The sequence below is a fragment of the Diabrotica virgifera genome, chromosome 9 (assembly GCF_917563875.1).
Source record: "Diabrotica virgifera virgifera chromosome 9, PGI_DIABVI_V3a".
NCBI classification, from domain to species: Eukaryota; Metazoa; Arthropoda; class Insecta; order Coleoptera; family Chrysomelidae; genus Diabrotica; species Diabrotica virgifera.
Genome location: NC_065451.1, coordinates 27,788,597 through 27,807,031, shown reverse-complemented (window position 1 = coordinate 27,807,031; position 18,435 = coordinate 27,788,597). Strand labels below are relative to the sequence as shown.

The 18,435-nt window shown below is 32.6% G+C and overlaps 1 protein-coding gene across 3 annotated transcripts in view; it reads right to left on the bottom strand.

Annotated features, from left to right (window-relative positions):
• Positions 1–7,863: 7,863 nt before the first annotated feature.
• LOC114328037 (roquin-1) overlaps positions 7,864–18,435 on the bottom strand; it is a 143,279-nt gene continuing 132,707 nt past the window's right edge. For 2 of the 3 annotated variants that reach the window (XM_028276778.2, XM_028276776.2), the window contains 3 exons: positions 16,400–16,535; positions 15,908–16,128; positions 7,864–8,741 (listed from right to left, as the gene is read on the bottom strand). In XM_028276778.2, the coding sequence (XP_028132579.1) occupies positions 8,568–8,741; positions 15,908–16,128; positions 16,400–16,535 (531 nt within the window). In that variant the 3' untranslated portion in view covers positions 7,864–8,567. The remainder of the gene's footprint in view (positions 8,742–15,907; positions 16,129–16,399; positions 16,536–18,435) is intronic. The other variant, XM_028276779.2, reaches the window with a different exon arrangement.

Genomic DNA, 18,435 nt, shown 5'->3' with positions numbered 1-18,435 from the left:
AAATACCTAGGAAACTTCTTGAAATACAACGGTATTCGTAATAAATACCAACACGTTCACGTCGACCATCAGAGCATAACTCAAAAGTGTCATTTTTCCGGAACAAAAATATTAATTTTACCGCTAAAAGATTAACGACACGTCCGCCATCTTTCGAAGTTGGAAGTAAACATCTATGTGACACTTGTCCTGGTAAAAATATAGGATTTTTAGAGTAACTCAAGATAACTGGAATTATGCATTTTTTGAGTTGTGCCACTTTTCTTCCAGATATGGTATAGAATTCGTCGTTTCGCGTGTAAAAGTAGTCAAATTCTCCTTGGACAGACCGACTCAAAACCGCTTTCCACTAAAACTGGAATAACTCGCTGTCTTAATTTATTAAAATTGAAATGCATCATTATAGTTTGTATTTAACATGAATAAGAATGTCCGATGAACATTTCACAAAAGTATTTTGAATCATTTTTGAAATGACAAGGTTAACTTTTCTATATATATCTTCATATTTAAAATGACAATATCGCCATCACTCTTTTTATTGCACGCACGTGCATCTTATGCACTTTCTTCTTTTTTTACAGGTGAACTATACCTTCAAAATTACTTGCTGGCGCTTTAGAATTAAGTAGAATAATTTAATGATTTCTATACCTTTCGCGCAATGTAGTCTCTTTAATGGCATAAATGTGCTCATGCAAAGAAATCTAGACATGAATCAAGACCTGTACTCAAGCTTTATTGATTTCGAAAAAGCATTTGACAAGGTACAGCACGATAAACTAATTAATATCTTAAAACTGATAAACATTGATAGCCGAGACATCAGAGTAATTTCAAATCTCTACTGGAACCAGGCAGTCAAAATAAGAATTGAGTACCAAATTTCGGAAAAAATAAAAATTCTTCGAGGTGTAAGACAGGGCTGTATATTGTCACTACTGCTATTTAATATACAGTATGTCCCTGTAAGTTGTATCCATATGGAAAACTTTTTTTTTTATTAATTTTACGAAAAAAAGTTACTCTTTATAAAAAGTTCTGCATGGTCCAAACCCCAAGATTCAACCATCAGATATCAAATTTTATGAATGTTATACGAGGTATGTCAAAAAGTTTGAATTTCACTCAAGAGTAAAGTAGATATTTTTCACAATATTGAAAATTGCTATTATGAAAAGTTGTTTGGAATTAAAAACTATGTTCTAATATGCAATTACATCCTTCTAATTGAAAAAAATTTTTGAAAAATTATGGATAACTAACATTATTTTCAGTTATTTCAATTCTGATAACTATTTTATTATTAATTTTACGAAAAAAAGTGATTCTGAATAAAAAGTTCTGGATGATCTAAAACCTAAAATACAACCATCTTATATCAATTTTATACGAGGTATGCCAAAAAAGATAAATTTAGATCAAAAGTAAAGTACCTTTATAGTTCAGAAAATTTCAATTAGAAGGATGTAATTACATACTGCAACATAGTTTTTAATTCTAAATAACTTTTACGTATTTTATTCTTGAGCGAAATTTATATTTTTTGACATACCTCATATAAAATTGATAAAATTTGACATAAGATGGTTGTATTTTAGGTTTTAGACCATGCAGACCTTTTTATTAAGAACCACTTTTTTCGTAAAATTAATAATAAAAGAGTTATCTGAATTGAAATAACTGAAAATAATGGTTATCCATAATTTTTCAAAAAAAATTTATTTCAATTAGAAAGATGTAATTGTATACTAGAATATAGTTTTAATTCCAAACAACTTTTCATAATAGCAATTTTCAATACTGTGAAAAATAAAGCTACTTTACTCTTGAGTGAAATTCAAACTTTTTGACATACCTCGTATAATATTCCAAAAGTTTGATATTTGATAGTTAAATCTTAGGCTTTGGACCGTGCAGAGCTTTTTATGAAGAATAACTTTTTTTCGTAAAATTAATAATAAAAAAGTTTTCCATATGGATACAACTTACAGGGACATACTGTATATAGCGAAGCCGTCTTTCAAGAAGTTTTAGGAGAGTGTAAGGATGGGATGATCATAAATGGTGAAATAATATAAGATATGCCGATGACACTGTCATATTTACTTCAACTCTACAAAATCTGACAAACATACTGGAACGGCTGAACGAAAAGTGTACCATGTATGGTATTAAAATGAACTTAAAGAAAACAAAATTCATGGTCATTACAAAATATACAAAAGACAACGGGACATTCCATAATAATAATATCCAGATAGAAAGGGTAGACAAATACAAATATCTAGGAAGATTGATGAGTCAAAACTCAAAACAAACACAAGAGATTAAAAGCCTTAGAAATAAAAAGGACAAAATTTGTGAAAATGAAACATCTATCATGTAGTAGAGACCTACGAATATATCTAAGGATAAGGTTGTTGCGCTGCTACGTTTTTACAACTTTGCTCTACACATCTGAGGCCTGGACTTTGAAGCAATTAGATATTAAGAAATTGGAAGCTTTTGTGTGTTGATGTTATCGAAGAGTGATACGAATATCATGGGTAGACAAAATTAGCAAGATTGAAGCCCTTGAGAGGGTTAATAAGAGGGCAGAAATTATACAGAGAATTAAGAGACGGAAGCTTGAATATTTCGGTCATATAGTAAGACGTCCTCGTTATAGTCTGTTGCGTTTGATTAAGAGGGGAAAATAAAATAAGAGATCTAGGAGAATAAGACGAACCTCCCGGTTACTAAATCTAAGGGAATGGTTTATTCAGAGCTCTAATCAACTATCTAGAGCTGCCGTAAGTAAAACAAGAATTGCCATCTTGATATCTAACCTTCGATAGAAGATGGAACGTTAAGAAGATGAAGCCACTTTAAACAAAGTACCTCAAGATGCCTTTTATAACAAAAAAGTCGTAGTAGAAAAAGGCGCATCTAATTAAAAAATATAATTTCTAGAGTCCCACAAGGACCTATATTTTACCCCTTATACACCAACGGAAACAGAAAATTTAAAAAGTTTATTATTTTATTAAAAAGTACTGTTTAGTATACAGCGTGGGTCTCAAAGAAGTGTATATACAGGATATAACATAAGACTGAATGTTATGTTTCAACTTGTACAGACTACGAGCAAATTTCATATCGACAACAGTGCTACAGTATCTCTAGAAAAGTATGTATGGCAGTTACGACAAAACCACGTGATTGGACCCCCGCTCATATCACACAGTCTAGCGCGTCGAGTTTCTGGGTTTGTGAGGTTCAGTACATTCCTATTAGCTTCGAAACATTCAATAAAACATATCAACTCTAATTTCGCAATATATGTAGACTCTTGGTTCCAGAGACTATATCACGTTTTGGTTACTAGATGGCGCAGAATTTGCTCTAAAGCGCAACAGCAAATAATTTTAAGGTTAGGTCATATATAAAGTTAGCAGTCTGTTTTAAAAATCAAGATTTGCCAAAATATTAACATCATTTCAGTTATATATAATTTACAGCCTGTTTATATTCTTAAAACTATGACGTATATTTATATCTATTTTATAGTTTCTCTGTAGAATATGTATGGTCTTCCATGATATTTCAGACAACTCGTGGTGTGTAAACATGTTATTGTAAAATTTGTACTCTTTTCTGTAGATTTAGTGATACATACATAATATAAGCATTGGGTTTGGTCAAATGAACAAGGTTTTCCATATTTCATAACTATATTAGCAAGAAACAAGATGTTAAGTAGGTACTGAAGTCGTAAAATTTCTTCCTTTTATAGTGCCAGCATGTAGACTCTGATGAAACAATTGCTAAAGGTGCAAAAAATTGAAATATTGACGAATAAGGGAAAGTGTAGGCCAAAATTGCACAAAAAGAAGTCGAAGAGGAGAAACATTGAAAACCTAATAAGCGAACTATATAAAATTAATAACCGAAAACAGTTTTTATTCAATAGTTTGAGGAGAATTTAGAGAAAAACAATTCAATAATACAATCGTCTTTCCTATGGTTATACACAAGGGTTATTAGACCAATGATAACTTATGGGTCTGAGAGAGGGGGAGGCTGCTCAGTAATGCACAAACGCTAGTATGCCTCTCTGTTACGGGAGACAATAAAAACCTCCTACAGAGGAGGTTTTTAGGAGATCCATAAGAACCTCCTACGAAGTTGTTGGAAGTCCTGCTGAATCTACCACAACCTTATATCTTCATGCAGGGCGAAGCAGGATCAGTGGTGTAGAGATTAATACATAGTCAACAACAAATAAGCCCGGCGCATAGTGTTGACAACAGACATTGTTTTAACGGGGCAACCCATCACAACAATGATGATATATAGCTTTGACAATACATTTAAAATTAATATACCAGACAGGGAAGACAAGAGGAAGCTACCTGGTAAACTGATGACTCAAAAACGTCCGAGCTGGTAGAGTAGGGGCAAAGCAAGAGATACGGGGGTCATAAGGATAAGGAAAATGAAAAAGCAGATGAATACGCCAAACAAGGCTCATCAATGTCATTCCTTCTGTTGCGTTGCAAAAGCAATATCAAGATCGGCTAGGCTCACAAATCTATGGAGTAGTGGATGAGTTCACCAGGACAAAGACAGGCGAAACAGTAGATTACAGATCATTCGCTAAAATTTACGGCATACCTAATACGCCAAGACAGAAAAATAGTAAAACCCATAGCAGACTTGTCAACAGAGCACTCTCAGCTGAGTAGGCAGCTGAAGCTGGTGGAGGAATTGGTAGATGATTACCTATGCGGATTCTGTGATCTAGAAGAAGAAACAGCAGAGCACATTTTTGTCAGTGTGACAGCCTGGCAACTGTGCGATTTCCCACTGGCAAACAAACAAAAAGAGGAAAGTATTTAGCTCGTTCTTTAGCTCGATTACACGATTTAATTCGACCAGGCTTCCATGTAAGATACCACCAGACAAAACAAATCATAGTTCCAGATATGTCACATTTGAACACAATAATATTAATATCATAGCAGCTTTAAGGTCCATGGATATCCTTGATTTTAGGGTACAATTAATCAGTATCACTTAATAATGAGACTTTACCGCCCATCGTACAACTTATCCATCGGATAACTACTATTATAAGGCTTCACAACAAAGTGAGTGCTTCCAGCACGTTGTGTTACTAAGTCGACTGATAGATCAAATTCTTGTAAAAGATTCTTTAACTTCAGACTTAGGAGTAGTAACGAATTCTACTAAGATATCCTTAAGGCTCAAATATACAGCAGAAACCTTTGTGCACATTTAAGCAAACTGATCGTACACAACAGATTTCCTGTCTTTCATAGTTATATACTCTGTAGAAACTCACAGATATATAAGTATGGGAAAAACAGTATATCGGATAAAAGGCACAAAATGTTAACGAAGACTTCACAATTTTTTTTTTGAAAAATAGAGACAACTTGATCGAAAATTTTAGTTTGATTAGAACTACCACCCGTCGGTCGGATATTGAAACGGGGTAGGCGGTCCACGTCACTTCTCTTCGCTGCTCATATGCTGATCTCTATGCTGGTCCACAAATGGATCTTAAGAGAAAACAGTAGCGATCAACAGGTAGCAAAAACGCGTTCCAAGATTGCGGCTGTAATTTTAAATATTTTTTCGAGATATTTGGCACACGCATTCGTAATATAATAAAGAATGGCGGTACAGAGCCCAATTTGAAAAATATATTAATATGTGGAAGTTACTCTGTAATTAAATACAATATTAAAAAAACGAGCCTGTACCGCCATTAAGAAGAACAAAAAAATACACTTTCTTCAAATAAACTTTTTTATCCGATGCCTAGATTTTGTGTCATTTTGGAACTACCAAAATTTTTTATTTCATTAGTAGTTCCAAAATGACACAAAATCTAGGCATCGGATAAAAAAGTTTATTTGAAGAAAGTGTATTTTATTGTTCTTCTTAATGGCGGTACAGGCTCGTTTTTTTAATATTGTATTTAATTACAGAGTAATTTCCCCATATTAATATATTTTTCAAATTGGGCTCTGTACCGCCATTCTTTATTATATGACGAATACGTGTGCCAAATATCACGAAAAATATTCAAAATTACAGCCACAATATTGGAACGCGTTTTCGCTACCTGTTGATCGCCACTGTTTCTCTTAATAGATCTCAAATACTTCAAGCATATTAAAAAAAAGTCAGAAAAACTTACAAATGACTGTATTTTTAATCCCTTTCTGATATTTTCTACCTTTTAGAAATTTCTTGCTCAAACAGAATGAAATAGAAAAACCCATACTGAAACTTCAGTAAGTAATTAAAAATTGCCTATAATATCATGGACTGTAAAAGCAAAATCAATCAAAAGTTACATGAATTACAATAATAAAAAACAAATTTAATATGTCAACTAACAAAAATATAAAAATATCACAATGTGTCGCTAGACCAACTATTTGTTGTATCGTAAGGTTAGAAATGTCACTTTCATCGTCAAAATCAAGACTATCCATAATTCCAGTAAGTGTGTATACAGATTCAAAAGTTCTTGTACAAAGAAAACCTTGTTAATTCATTGGGTATATTTTCGTTGGATTTTCTAACCATGTAATAATATTTTGGTTTATGTATATAGTCTGCAAGATAAATACACTCTAAGCCAGTCAGAAAACAGATATAACATCACAATTGCATTTAATAAATGCACTCCTGGTCACAAAAAAAGTGGTCACTTGCATTTTGTGTATTTTTTAAAAATTTTGTATATGTAGTGGTTTTAATGGGGAGAAAATAAACATTAATAATAAAAAACGTTCATTCATAACAGTAAAAACGGTTCTTTTAAATTTTTTAAATGATCACGTCACCATAGAATCACATTTTGACATTTGGCAAAAAAACGATACTTCTATCTAGTTTACCAGTAACAGATTTTTTACATCTTTTATTGAATTTACGATAATTTTCATTTTATTCTGATAAATCCAGATCACTGTTCATTAGTGTTTTCAAATCGTGTTAGTATGGCTTCCGAAAACGATGCAAATGTTATGGCATCACATGAAGATGGTCGCAGTATATGGTATATTCCAAATCATTTGAATACATATTGCTAAAAGTACCGTCCATGATACTTTTATGAATAATCGTCAGACTGAAGAATACACTAAAAGACCAGGCAGAAGATTACGCATTACAGAACCGTTCTATAACTGCCAAATGTTCTCGCTAGTCGTTAGTTAGAAGCTCGAGGAACTCATATTTCTGCACGAACTGTAAGAAGAGTTGTGCATGAAAGTGGTTTACGTTCCCATAAACCAGTAGCATGCCCTACATTAACAGCAGCTCATAGAGCTAACAGGATGAGATGTACATGGAACAATTTTCATCGAACATGGAACTCATAACCTCAGATAGATACATATCACATTGTCTTTAGGACAATGCTGCCCCCTACACCCCTTTCATTAATTTCTTATTTATGAAGGAAAATGCGCGCCCACATACTGCGCGAATCGTCATGAAGTATCCAAATACTGTCGGAATTCCCTTTTGGATTAGCCCGCTTATAGTCCTGACATGAATCCATTAGAAAATTAATGGAGTATTTTAGGGAAAAGAGGCAACCATTTGCCAGAAACGATTTAAAAGCTGAAAATAGTGTTGAATGAAGAACGAGAACAGATTCAGTAACTCATTGCAAGTATGCCTGAAAGTGTTGAAATTCTCCGCAGATGTAGGGGAGGTAAAACCCTGATACTAAACCTAAATAACAGCTAACTGTGGGCAATTGAAATTTTATTTTTTTTTTATTAAATTTTTCGATCTTAATTTTTTTGCGTTACTTATTAGTGCGTTATGTTTTGTTTTACTTATTTTTCCTATTAGTACTTTTTTAGTGTTTTAAATAAACTATTTCCATTATTACTGTTTACTTTCTCCCTATTTAAACCAGTTAACAGCTGCAAAATTAAAAAAAAAACGTACAAAATGCAAGCATCTGGATGTTTTTGACCAGGAGTGTTTTTTTAGTTCATAAAATTGTCATTCCATTTTTCAAAATATATAAAAATATTTGTGAATTAATCTGTAGTATACTCAAATTTTGATTCATTTAGACGCGCGTTGTAGATTAGGCAATATAGTTCTAATGAAATTATGATTACATGTCAATGCGAATTGTAGATTAGAAGATATATTGATTATTTTTTTTTACTTATTTGAAATAAGTAAATTATTTCCCTGTTCAGCTTCTAAAATTAATTTTAATAAAATTTATGATAACCATATTTAATAAAATTGTGACTTTTCATTGAAAAAGTCTTCATAATTTGTTTTTATACGTTTTCACCAGTTTGAATGAAACTATAGATAGTCAAGATTACACCACCGACAAATTGACAAACCTATCACCACAACAATCCATCAAAAAACCAAAACGACCTAAGCCAAACAAAAATTGAATACAAACACCTTAAAAAGCTTACTCTCACATTTAGTACAAGTATATGGGGGAGTAAACTCGAAACATAAACCCACTGGGTCTTATAAAAATATTGTTTTATTTACTTTGGTGAGTCTTCACCGCTCCATTCTTCTAATTCTTCTTGTAGTCTCAGTTCTAGCTCGCGCATGTCATTGGCTATACCTGCTTCATACATGGCGTCGTCAGAGGTCCCCGATGGGTTACCGTTGTTGTAGTTTCCCATCACTTGGTTGAGGGATTGGACGATTTTTGACTACACAAAAACATACATTATAATTTAAACCATATGATAGTGAAAACATGTCAGAATATTTGGTGTAATGTAATAAAAACTCATGTAATAAATACTATGCTTTTTCTCATGAGCATCTTTCAGTGCGTCAGAGTTTTTCAATTTCATTCTAACGCATTAAATTGTATGTGACAGAAAAAAACGCACGTCGGTGATTACATTTCATCGGTGACATTTATAACATTTATTATAGTTGTCAATAGATGGCGCTATAATCGAAAAAAAAATTATTTATGAATTATATAATATATCTACGAATATAATCTGTACAATTTATAAGACTACCCAAATCAAAGAAAATACCATTTTATAAATGCAATAAACACAATTGATTTGTTTTTATGCCAAATTGCAAATAAAATGTGACAACTGTCAGATTTAACTAAAATGTCATGTCACTAAAATGTATATTATCCGGACTTACCTTTTTTTCTATCATTTGTGACGCACTGAAAAATGCTCATGAAAAGAAGCATATTCAGTATGCCTAGTGTGACCAACTCTAATTCTTCAGTCGAATTCGGGACAAGGCTGAAAAAATATCTGAAATCCGGGACTTTTCAATGAAAATCGGGCCATTTTTTTTAATATAGAACTTTAATATTCTCATTTTATTTATTATTTAACGATGAAATGATAATTATATTTTTTATGTTTCCACTTCCAATCCGGAAAATGTTTTCAAAAAAGGAAAACTTAGAAAATCAACTAATGTTGGATTTCCATGTACAGCTGGTTCCTAAAAAAACTGATACGAGTCTTAGTAATATTTGATCATGTTGAGCAGTGTATTTGATTGGTTTGACATTATAATATTATATTTATTATGACAGACAAATAATAAAATAAACAAACAACTGATTACATATATCTGTGGCTTGGTTCTTTTTTTTTATTAATGGCTTTGACACAGCCAATTAGCCAGACTATTTGTTTTTTTTTGTATGGTATTTTTAACAATTTTAAGTTAATATCTAAGCCTACTTATTATCTAAATTTACAGGGTGTTATAATATATTAATGGATACATTTTTCAATTTTGTGTGATATTTTTACAATTTTTAATTTTATTATCTAAGCCTATTTAAAATTTAAATTTACAGAACGTTACATATTCGTAAAGACATTGTAACGTCTGCTTATTTTTTGGAAAAAGAATTTCGTTTAAATTGACAGGTAAAGGACAATTTAGATCAATTAACTTTTCATACATTACTTTAATATTTTGTCTGTACTGTCCACACTCCAATATGTGGCTTGGTTCTAAAAGGGCCAATGTCAAATTTTTGTTTTTTACAGCTTTCTTTTGAATTTAATATTGACCAAACAAAATGCAAAAAATTGACTCTGGCCCTTTTATCATTAAGCCACATTATGTGACTTGGTGTTAAAATGGCCAATTTCAATTTTTTGCATTTTGTTTGGTCAATATTAAATTCAAAAGAGTTGTTTTGAATTTAAATGAAAAAAAAACACATTTAAACAAAAAATTTAAACAAAAAACACATCAATGAGTGTTGTTTGTCTCGTTAATTTATTGACTAGGTAATATGAGATCTGGTCTATTATGTGCCACTGTTTGGTCTGTGAGCACAGTGCGGTCCCAGTATAGCTTATAGTTGTCATTTTCAAGCATATTCTCAGGAACGTATTGATAATATGGGAGATGGTCCGTTTGGAGACGTCGCAGTTTTATAGCTATCTCTTGATGAAGGATCTTTCCTACTGAGTCATGCGGTTCCTTGTATTCAGTTGCAGCAAATGCCTGGCAACCCCCGGTAATATGTTGGATGGTTTCTTGGGCTTGACATCCATATCGGCATCTGTCGTTTTGAACCTGCGGGTCTTTGATGATATATTTCAGGTAATTTCTGGTTGGTATAACCTGATCCTGAATGGCCAGTAATGAACCTTCCTATAGGGTTGTTGTTATTATTTTTATTATTATTGGAATAAAACAAACGACTTAACTCAACAATATATTAAAGCAAGAATTGTAACCAAATTAAAAGATAACTGGGCACTATCACAGGCAGCAAAACATTTTAACATAAGCAGAACCACAGTTTTTCTATTAATAAAAAATGAAGGGAACAAGAAACTCTCGAAAGAAAGCGAGGGTCTGGAAGACCAAAAATATCTACCGCTTCGCATGAAGATCGGAATCTCTCCAAAAGCGTACGATCTTCATGAGCGGTAGCGGTAGATATTTTTGGTCTTCCAGAACCTTGCTTTCTTTCGAGAGTTTCTTGTTCTCTCAATCTTTTATTAATATTAAAAACTGTTATTCTGCTTACGTTAAAATGATTCGCTACGGCAGATAGTGACCAACCATCTTCTAATTTCGTTACAATTCTTGCTTTTAATTGTTTGCTAGCATGTGGAGCCATTTTTTGAGGTTGAACAGAATAAGTTATCTGACAAATTTTAAGATTTAGCAGTGACAGTGACAGAATGTAAATAAAAGTATTTATCCTTCAAAATACACTGCCCAATTTTCTACAAAATACGCTTCAAGAGTCGTATCAGTTTTTTTGGACCAGCTGTAAATATAACCTTAGGTTAATATAAAAATCTAATTATCACTACACTAATGTTGGTTTAATCCCATCAAAAATATAATTGTCAAACATACCAAAAGAAAACCGCTTCAGAACATTTTTATGTTGATTACTTCTTACTATTGTAGCTTGTTTCCTAACATCATATTTGTCTTGCGATGAAACATAATCCCAACATATAAAATGTATGCATTTTGGATGTGGTATTAGAAATACTCTAGAAATTGTCGACTTTTTCGTCCCATCAATTCAATTTGATATGAATTCTTAGAAAAATAACGTATTCAAAAATTTCAAAATGGAATTTTGAAAATATAACGTATTCAAAATTTCAAAATGGAATTTTACCAAAACTTTGAAAATTCGGATGGCCCGGAAGCCTTGTCCGGGAAGCCGGGGCACGACTTCGTAATTTGGGCCATGTCCCGGATTTTTCGGACTAGTTTTTTTTTTTTTGGCTTGGACTATGGTCATTCAGCCAGTCTCAATCAAAAGTAAATGTATTAAAGATATTGCCAATTAGTGAAACTTGGTTATTATAATATTATTACAATTTTTTTACTTCTTATTTACCTACTCATTACAGCTAATGTACATACTATGTTAATAAATATAAATATATTATAAATACTACTTAACGTTTATCAAGAACACATAGTGTATACATTTTACAAATAAAAATATTAATCTTAATATTTCGGACTAGTTGGTCACATTAAGTATGCCGTGTCATTAGGTAAGTTCAAATCCTATATGTCGTCAAATTAGGTAAGTCCTATATGACGTCAAAATTAATGACGCACTGAAAAAAGGGTTTGGGATGAGCTGTATATACAGGGTGATTGATTAGTAGGGTAAAGCTCAATAGCTCCGCTATAGTAATAGATAGCAATAAAAGTTAAAAACAAAAATTTTAGCCACCTTTGAGCTTCACATTACAAAATTAGTTAGAATGTTACAGGGTGTTCGATAACACAGTGGCAGACCAAACTTATGTTTTTTTAAATGGAACACCCTATATTTTATTTTATATTCGAAATCCTGTTAACTTCACCATCACAAAAATATAAAGGTTTGTAATGTTATACTGGGTATTTACAAAGTTATAACCAATTTTGTATGAAAATCGTAACAAGTTCAACTCCCTGTAGAAATAAAAATAAGCACAACAGCAATGGTTTAATAATGCCATATTTTTTTATTTATTGTCAAAATTTTTAAGAATTATTGATACTGCTAATTTTCTTTATATCAAATACAGGGTGAGTCAAAACGCAAGTACATTATTTTCTCAGTAATTTTAAATGGAACACCCTGTATTTTATATCACTATTGAAAAGGACCATTACCGTACTGTAATTTATTAGTTTTCAAGATATTTTTATTTTTCAATGGACCAGTAACGTGGCCATCCAAATCACCAGAATTTAATAAACTTAACTGATTTTTTTGTAGTTACGTTAATAATGAAGTTTATAAAATACCTACAACAACAAGGGATGAGATGAAAAATAGAATACAAAGTGTATTTCGATGTGTTAATTTACAAATGCTCCGTAGAGTAAGCAGCTCATTCAATGATCGTTTTTAGGCGTACATAAATGTGTTAGGAGATAATTTTGAACACCTTATGTAATTAAATATTAAAAATATTTTATTAAAAGTAGCTTCTAATTTTTTCAAACATGTTTTTTTGCAAAATGTATTACTGATAAATTATGTTTCGTTCTTTATTTGTTACATTGTTACATTTACATACAAAAGTAGTGTTTAATTGTCTTCACAAAATATTGTATTTTGTGTTTGTGTGTTTTTTTTGTAAAATTTATTACTAATTTTTTTTGTTTATTTGTTGCATTTACATAAAAAGATAGTTTTTAATTGTTTCAAAAATGTTGCATGTAGTGGTTGTGTTTTTGTTTGTAAAATGTATTACTAATAAATTATTTTTATTTCTTTATTTGCTACAGTGTTACATTGATTACCGGATTGATAATCGGTAATCTTCAATTGTCAATTCAGTCATGGCTTACTTAAAATTTAGATAAATTTAAACACCTAAAATAATTTGCTCTGAAAAATGAAAATATCTCGAAAACTAATAAATTTGGGCATAGGGAATGTTATATAAAAATTAAAGTACGTTAATGTTACTTTTCAATAATGATATAAAATACAGGGTGTTCCATTTAACATTATTGAGAAAATAATGTACTTGCGTTTTGACTCACCCTGTATTTGATATAAAGAAAATTAGCAGTATCAATAATTCTTAAAAATTTTGACAATAAATAAAAAAATATGGCATTATTAAACCATTGCTGTTGTGCTTATTTTTATTTCTACAGGGAGTTGAACTTGTTACGATTTTCATACAAAATTGGTTATAACTTTGTAAATACCCAGTATAACATTACAAACCTTTATATTTTTGTTATGGAGAAGTTAACAGGATTTCGAATATAAAATAAAATATAGGGTGTTCCATTTAAAAAAACATAAGTTAGGTCTGCCACTGTGTTATCGAACACCCTGTAACATTCTAACTAATTTTGTAATGTGAAGCTCAAATGAGGCTAAAATTTTTGTTATTAACTTTTATTGCTATCTATTACTATGGCGGAGCTATTGAGCTTTACCCTACTAATCAATCACCCTGTATATGGTTATTCTCAGAGGCTTTATTCAGTGTGACGCAAGTGACAGAAAAAAGGCACGTCCGTGATACATACAATTTATAACAGTTATTCCAGTTGTTGATAGATGGCCCTATAATCGAAAAAAAAAAGATTTAGGTTTACCGATTATTTACCTATTACATATCTATACGACTATAATTTAAAGCTCTTCTCAGTTTTCAGTGCGTCATTAATGATGTAATATATGATTTTAAGAATGTAGAGAATCATATCATAGCATGACATTTTAGTTAAAACTGACAGTTGTCAGAATCGTAATCGTAATTTGGTATAAAAACAAATCAATTGTGTTTATTTCATTTATAAAAAGGTATGTGCTTTGATTTGTATAGTTTTATAAATTGTACAGATTATAGTCCTATAAATAATACATAAATAATTTTTTGTTCGATTATAGCGCCATCTATCAACAACTAGAATAAATGTAATAAATGATTTTAATCACGGACGTACCTTTTTTCTGTCACTTACAACTTAATGCGTTAGAAAGAAATCGAAAAACTGTGACGCACTAAAAGATGCCTATGAGAAGGAGAATACTAATTTATAAGTCACTACAAAAATTTAAAAATTAACATTTAAACCTCAGTAATAATATGTTTTTCTAAGTAAGACATGAAAAATTAGTCCAAATTCTAAAGATAAAAACATACACAAAAGAGATTTACGAATAATAACAAACCTTTACTGGAATCAAACGGCACAAATTGTAATATATAACGAGCCCACTCCAGAAATTGAAATCAGGAGAGGAGTTAGGCAGGGATGTATTATGTCTCCATTACTATTTAATGCATATAGTGAAGCCATTTTTGAAGAAGCATTACTATCTCAAAGTGAAGGAATATTAAATAACGGAAGATCTATTAACAACATAAGATATACAGATGACACCGTGATTATGTCAAGCTCTGCTGAACAACTCCAATTACTCGATACTAGTAAATCAGGTATCTGAATTACTTACATTACAGCGTCAGAAGTAAGAGGCGTCTTTAAGGGAAAAGAAGAACTATCGATCGCCTGGTGATGAACTCGTTATTACGTCAAAAAAGCAGGAGGAGAAATCCTACTAAAATCAGTAAGCGAACTGTTTAATAAATGCTTCCATGAGAGTATCTTCCAAAAGACAATATAGTGATAGTCTTGTTACACAAAAAAGACGATACAAGAGATTAACACCTAAACTTGATTTCTACCATCCCAAAGACACGATATGGCACAAATGACCATTTGCACACCATAAAAATATCAACTAAAAAATGCATCGAGTACAACATACTACTGGTCTTTGCACTTGTCCATTACGAGAAGGATTTTGATTCTGTAGTGTTTGAAACAGTATCTTGGCACTGGGGGTTGTTACCCCCGATGATGGGGTTGATTTAGTTGAAACACTATTTAGCAAAATATATTTATTTAGAACACTAAATAAGACAGTAACTAGTTGGTGGACAACGTATCTGATCTAACCACTTCGCGGTCTGAATAATGAATAATCCCTCTTCTTTACTTTCTCCGTATCTATAAATAAATCGTAATTGTTTTGTTATGATTGACTACACCTGAATGTGACCATGAAAATACTAATAGTAACATAATTGCTGACTCCGTGGTTTTCAAAACGAGTGGCCTACATTGCAGAAGCAATGTCACCCATTTACGTAATGTAAACAGTACATGTAAATAATATTTGTTAGAGACTTTAAAAATTAAATCGATATGGATTACTCTTATTTTTTTGGAATGTTAATATAAATCCTGTACAACAGTACTGGAGACACTAAAGCAAAGCAGGATCAAAGGTATCAAACCACCGAAGAGATTTTGTTAATTAGTATGTTTTGTTTTGTGAAAATTTACTTACCAGACAAGCCTCCTTCTGTTTCTCTTGTATGCCTTGTTCGATTAACTGAAGCTCCTGCGTCAGTCTTTCGCTGTCACTCAAATTAGTTACACCCTGGGTAGCGATTTTAAGATCGTTGAGTTGTTTCTCGAGGTTTCGCAGTTGAAGCTTAACCCTCTGCGATTCAGCGATCAGTTCCTTGGAGGGATCTTGGAGCCTCGGATGAAAGAGAAACTGTGAATCTAGAGAAAATATTAATTAAACCAAAATAAAAGCACTTGGCAGATGTTTGTTATGTTGAGCAAAATTTTTAGTCCAGTGAGGACCTGTACAAAAATGGCTTAAGTTGATATTAAGTCGGACTTTAGGTCTTTATAGAATTTGAATATGCTCCCTATTTTCCCCTCAAACGCTCTCAGTTTGAGGGGAATTCACTTTATCACCGCAAAACGAAAAGTTACTCAGGATCACGTTAGTTAATAAAAATGAATGATTTACTTCTAATGTCCTTACTATAAGCAACAAATCCTTCGCTACCTGGATGTCCTACCATGGCATGACCAGTCGGTATGGCCGCTTGATGGTAGTGGCTGTTGTTATTGTAGTTAAAATAAGTTAGAGGACTTGCTGAGGTGACAGGTCGTCTTATCTGAAATAAAAATTAAAGAAAGTTTAATTTAGGTAAATACCATTACAATCAGCATATTATGATTTTTTAGTTATACATAATGTTTATAAAAAGACTAAGTTTTCACTCTAATGGCATATAAAACAACATAATGCTATTCTACACCCCACCAGAATGAAAACAATGGGAACCTTCTCTGGTTACACCTCCGAGGCTTCTACAATTTGCAAGCCATACGGATGCTGAGACTAAGGAAGATGAGGGAATTCTACAATTTACAATTCACGTCCCATCTGCTCAGCGCGGTAAAGTTCCAACGAGAATGGTTCCCTTCATACTCCACACAGAGTAAATGTAAATAAAAAATGAATAACCATTTTCAATTTCGTTGCAAAACGAAAACACAGCTGAACCATATTCTAGTCCAATCAGAGAGTGCTGCAAGCACCCCTACCGGTTTCGAAACTTATTAGTCTCTCATCAGGAGGCACATATGCTGCTCTCCCAGATCCAACCAAAACAAACCCCAGCGTGCAGTCCCGGATTGCAACGAACGAAATGGCATAGATGCCCTAGCGGCAACTGCTAGCAAAAAGACTAAGTTTTCACTCTAATGGCATATAAAACAACATAATGCTATTCTACACCCCACCAGCATGAAAACAATGGGAACCTTCTCTGGTTACACCTCCGAGGCTTCTACAATTTGCAAGCCATACGGATGCTGAGACTAAGGAAGATGAGGAAATTCTACAATTTACAATTCACGTCCCATCTGCTCAGCGCGGTAAAGTTCCAACGAGAATGGTTCCCTTCATACTCCACACAGAGTACTCCAACTCCGTTGGAACTTTACCAAAACTTTACCGCGCTGAGCAGATGGGACGTGAATTGTAAATTGTAGAATTCCATCATCTTCCTTAGTCTCAGCATCCGTATGGCTTGCAAATTGTAGAAGCCTCGGAGGTGTAACCAGAGAAGGTTCCCATTGTTTTCATTCTGGTGGGGTGTAGAATAGCATTATGTTGTTTTATATGCCATTAGAGTGAAAACTTAGTCTTTTTGCTAGCAGTTGCCGCTAGGGCATCTATGCCATTTCGTTCGTTGCAATCCGGGAGTGCACGCTGGGGTTTGTTTTGGTTGGATCGGGGAGAGCAGCATATGTGCCTCCTGATGAGAGACTAATAAGTTTCGAAACCGGTAGGGGTGCTTGCAGCACTCTCTGATTGGACTAGAATATGGTTCGGCTGTGTTTTCGTTTTGCAACGAAATTGAAAATGGTTATTCATTCATAATATTTATATTTACTGTATATCTACATTCTTTATGTACTTTCTCCTACTAAAAGGAGGTAAGTACGGTATCGTAAGTTCAGAGAGAAAGAAAGAAATAAAGGGGAGAGAGATAGAGATGAGTGACGGAGAGAAAATGAGAGTGAGGGAGAAAAAAAAATAGAAAGTCTACGAGAAACTGAAAGACGGTTAAGGGAGATGGGAAGAAAGACATAGGAGAATAGGGAGAAAGATAGGGAGAGAGAGAGGGAGACATAAAGACAGATATATATATAAAAAGAGCGAAGTAGTAAAAATGGGTGAAACGGAGGATGGTCCGAGATCTCCTCGGTAGAGACGAAGAGAAGGGAGAGAAAGAGTGAAAGAGGAGATTAATAGAAATATTAGGATACAAAGGGAAATATACAGGCAGATGATAGATGAGGCCAAAGAACTCTTATAAATATACTATTATGTATCACTTTATCAATCAAAGATAGAGTAAAAATTTTAATTTTTTAATTATAACGCGGGCACATAAATTTGATACACCCTGTATATTGATTTGTAACTATTTAGTAGAAGGTAGCTTTTACGCAGTGGGTTTATCCTTAATGAGTTTTTCCCTGAAGACTTAAAGACATTTGTAA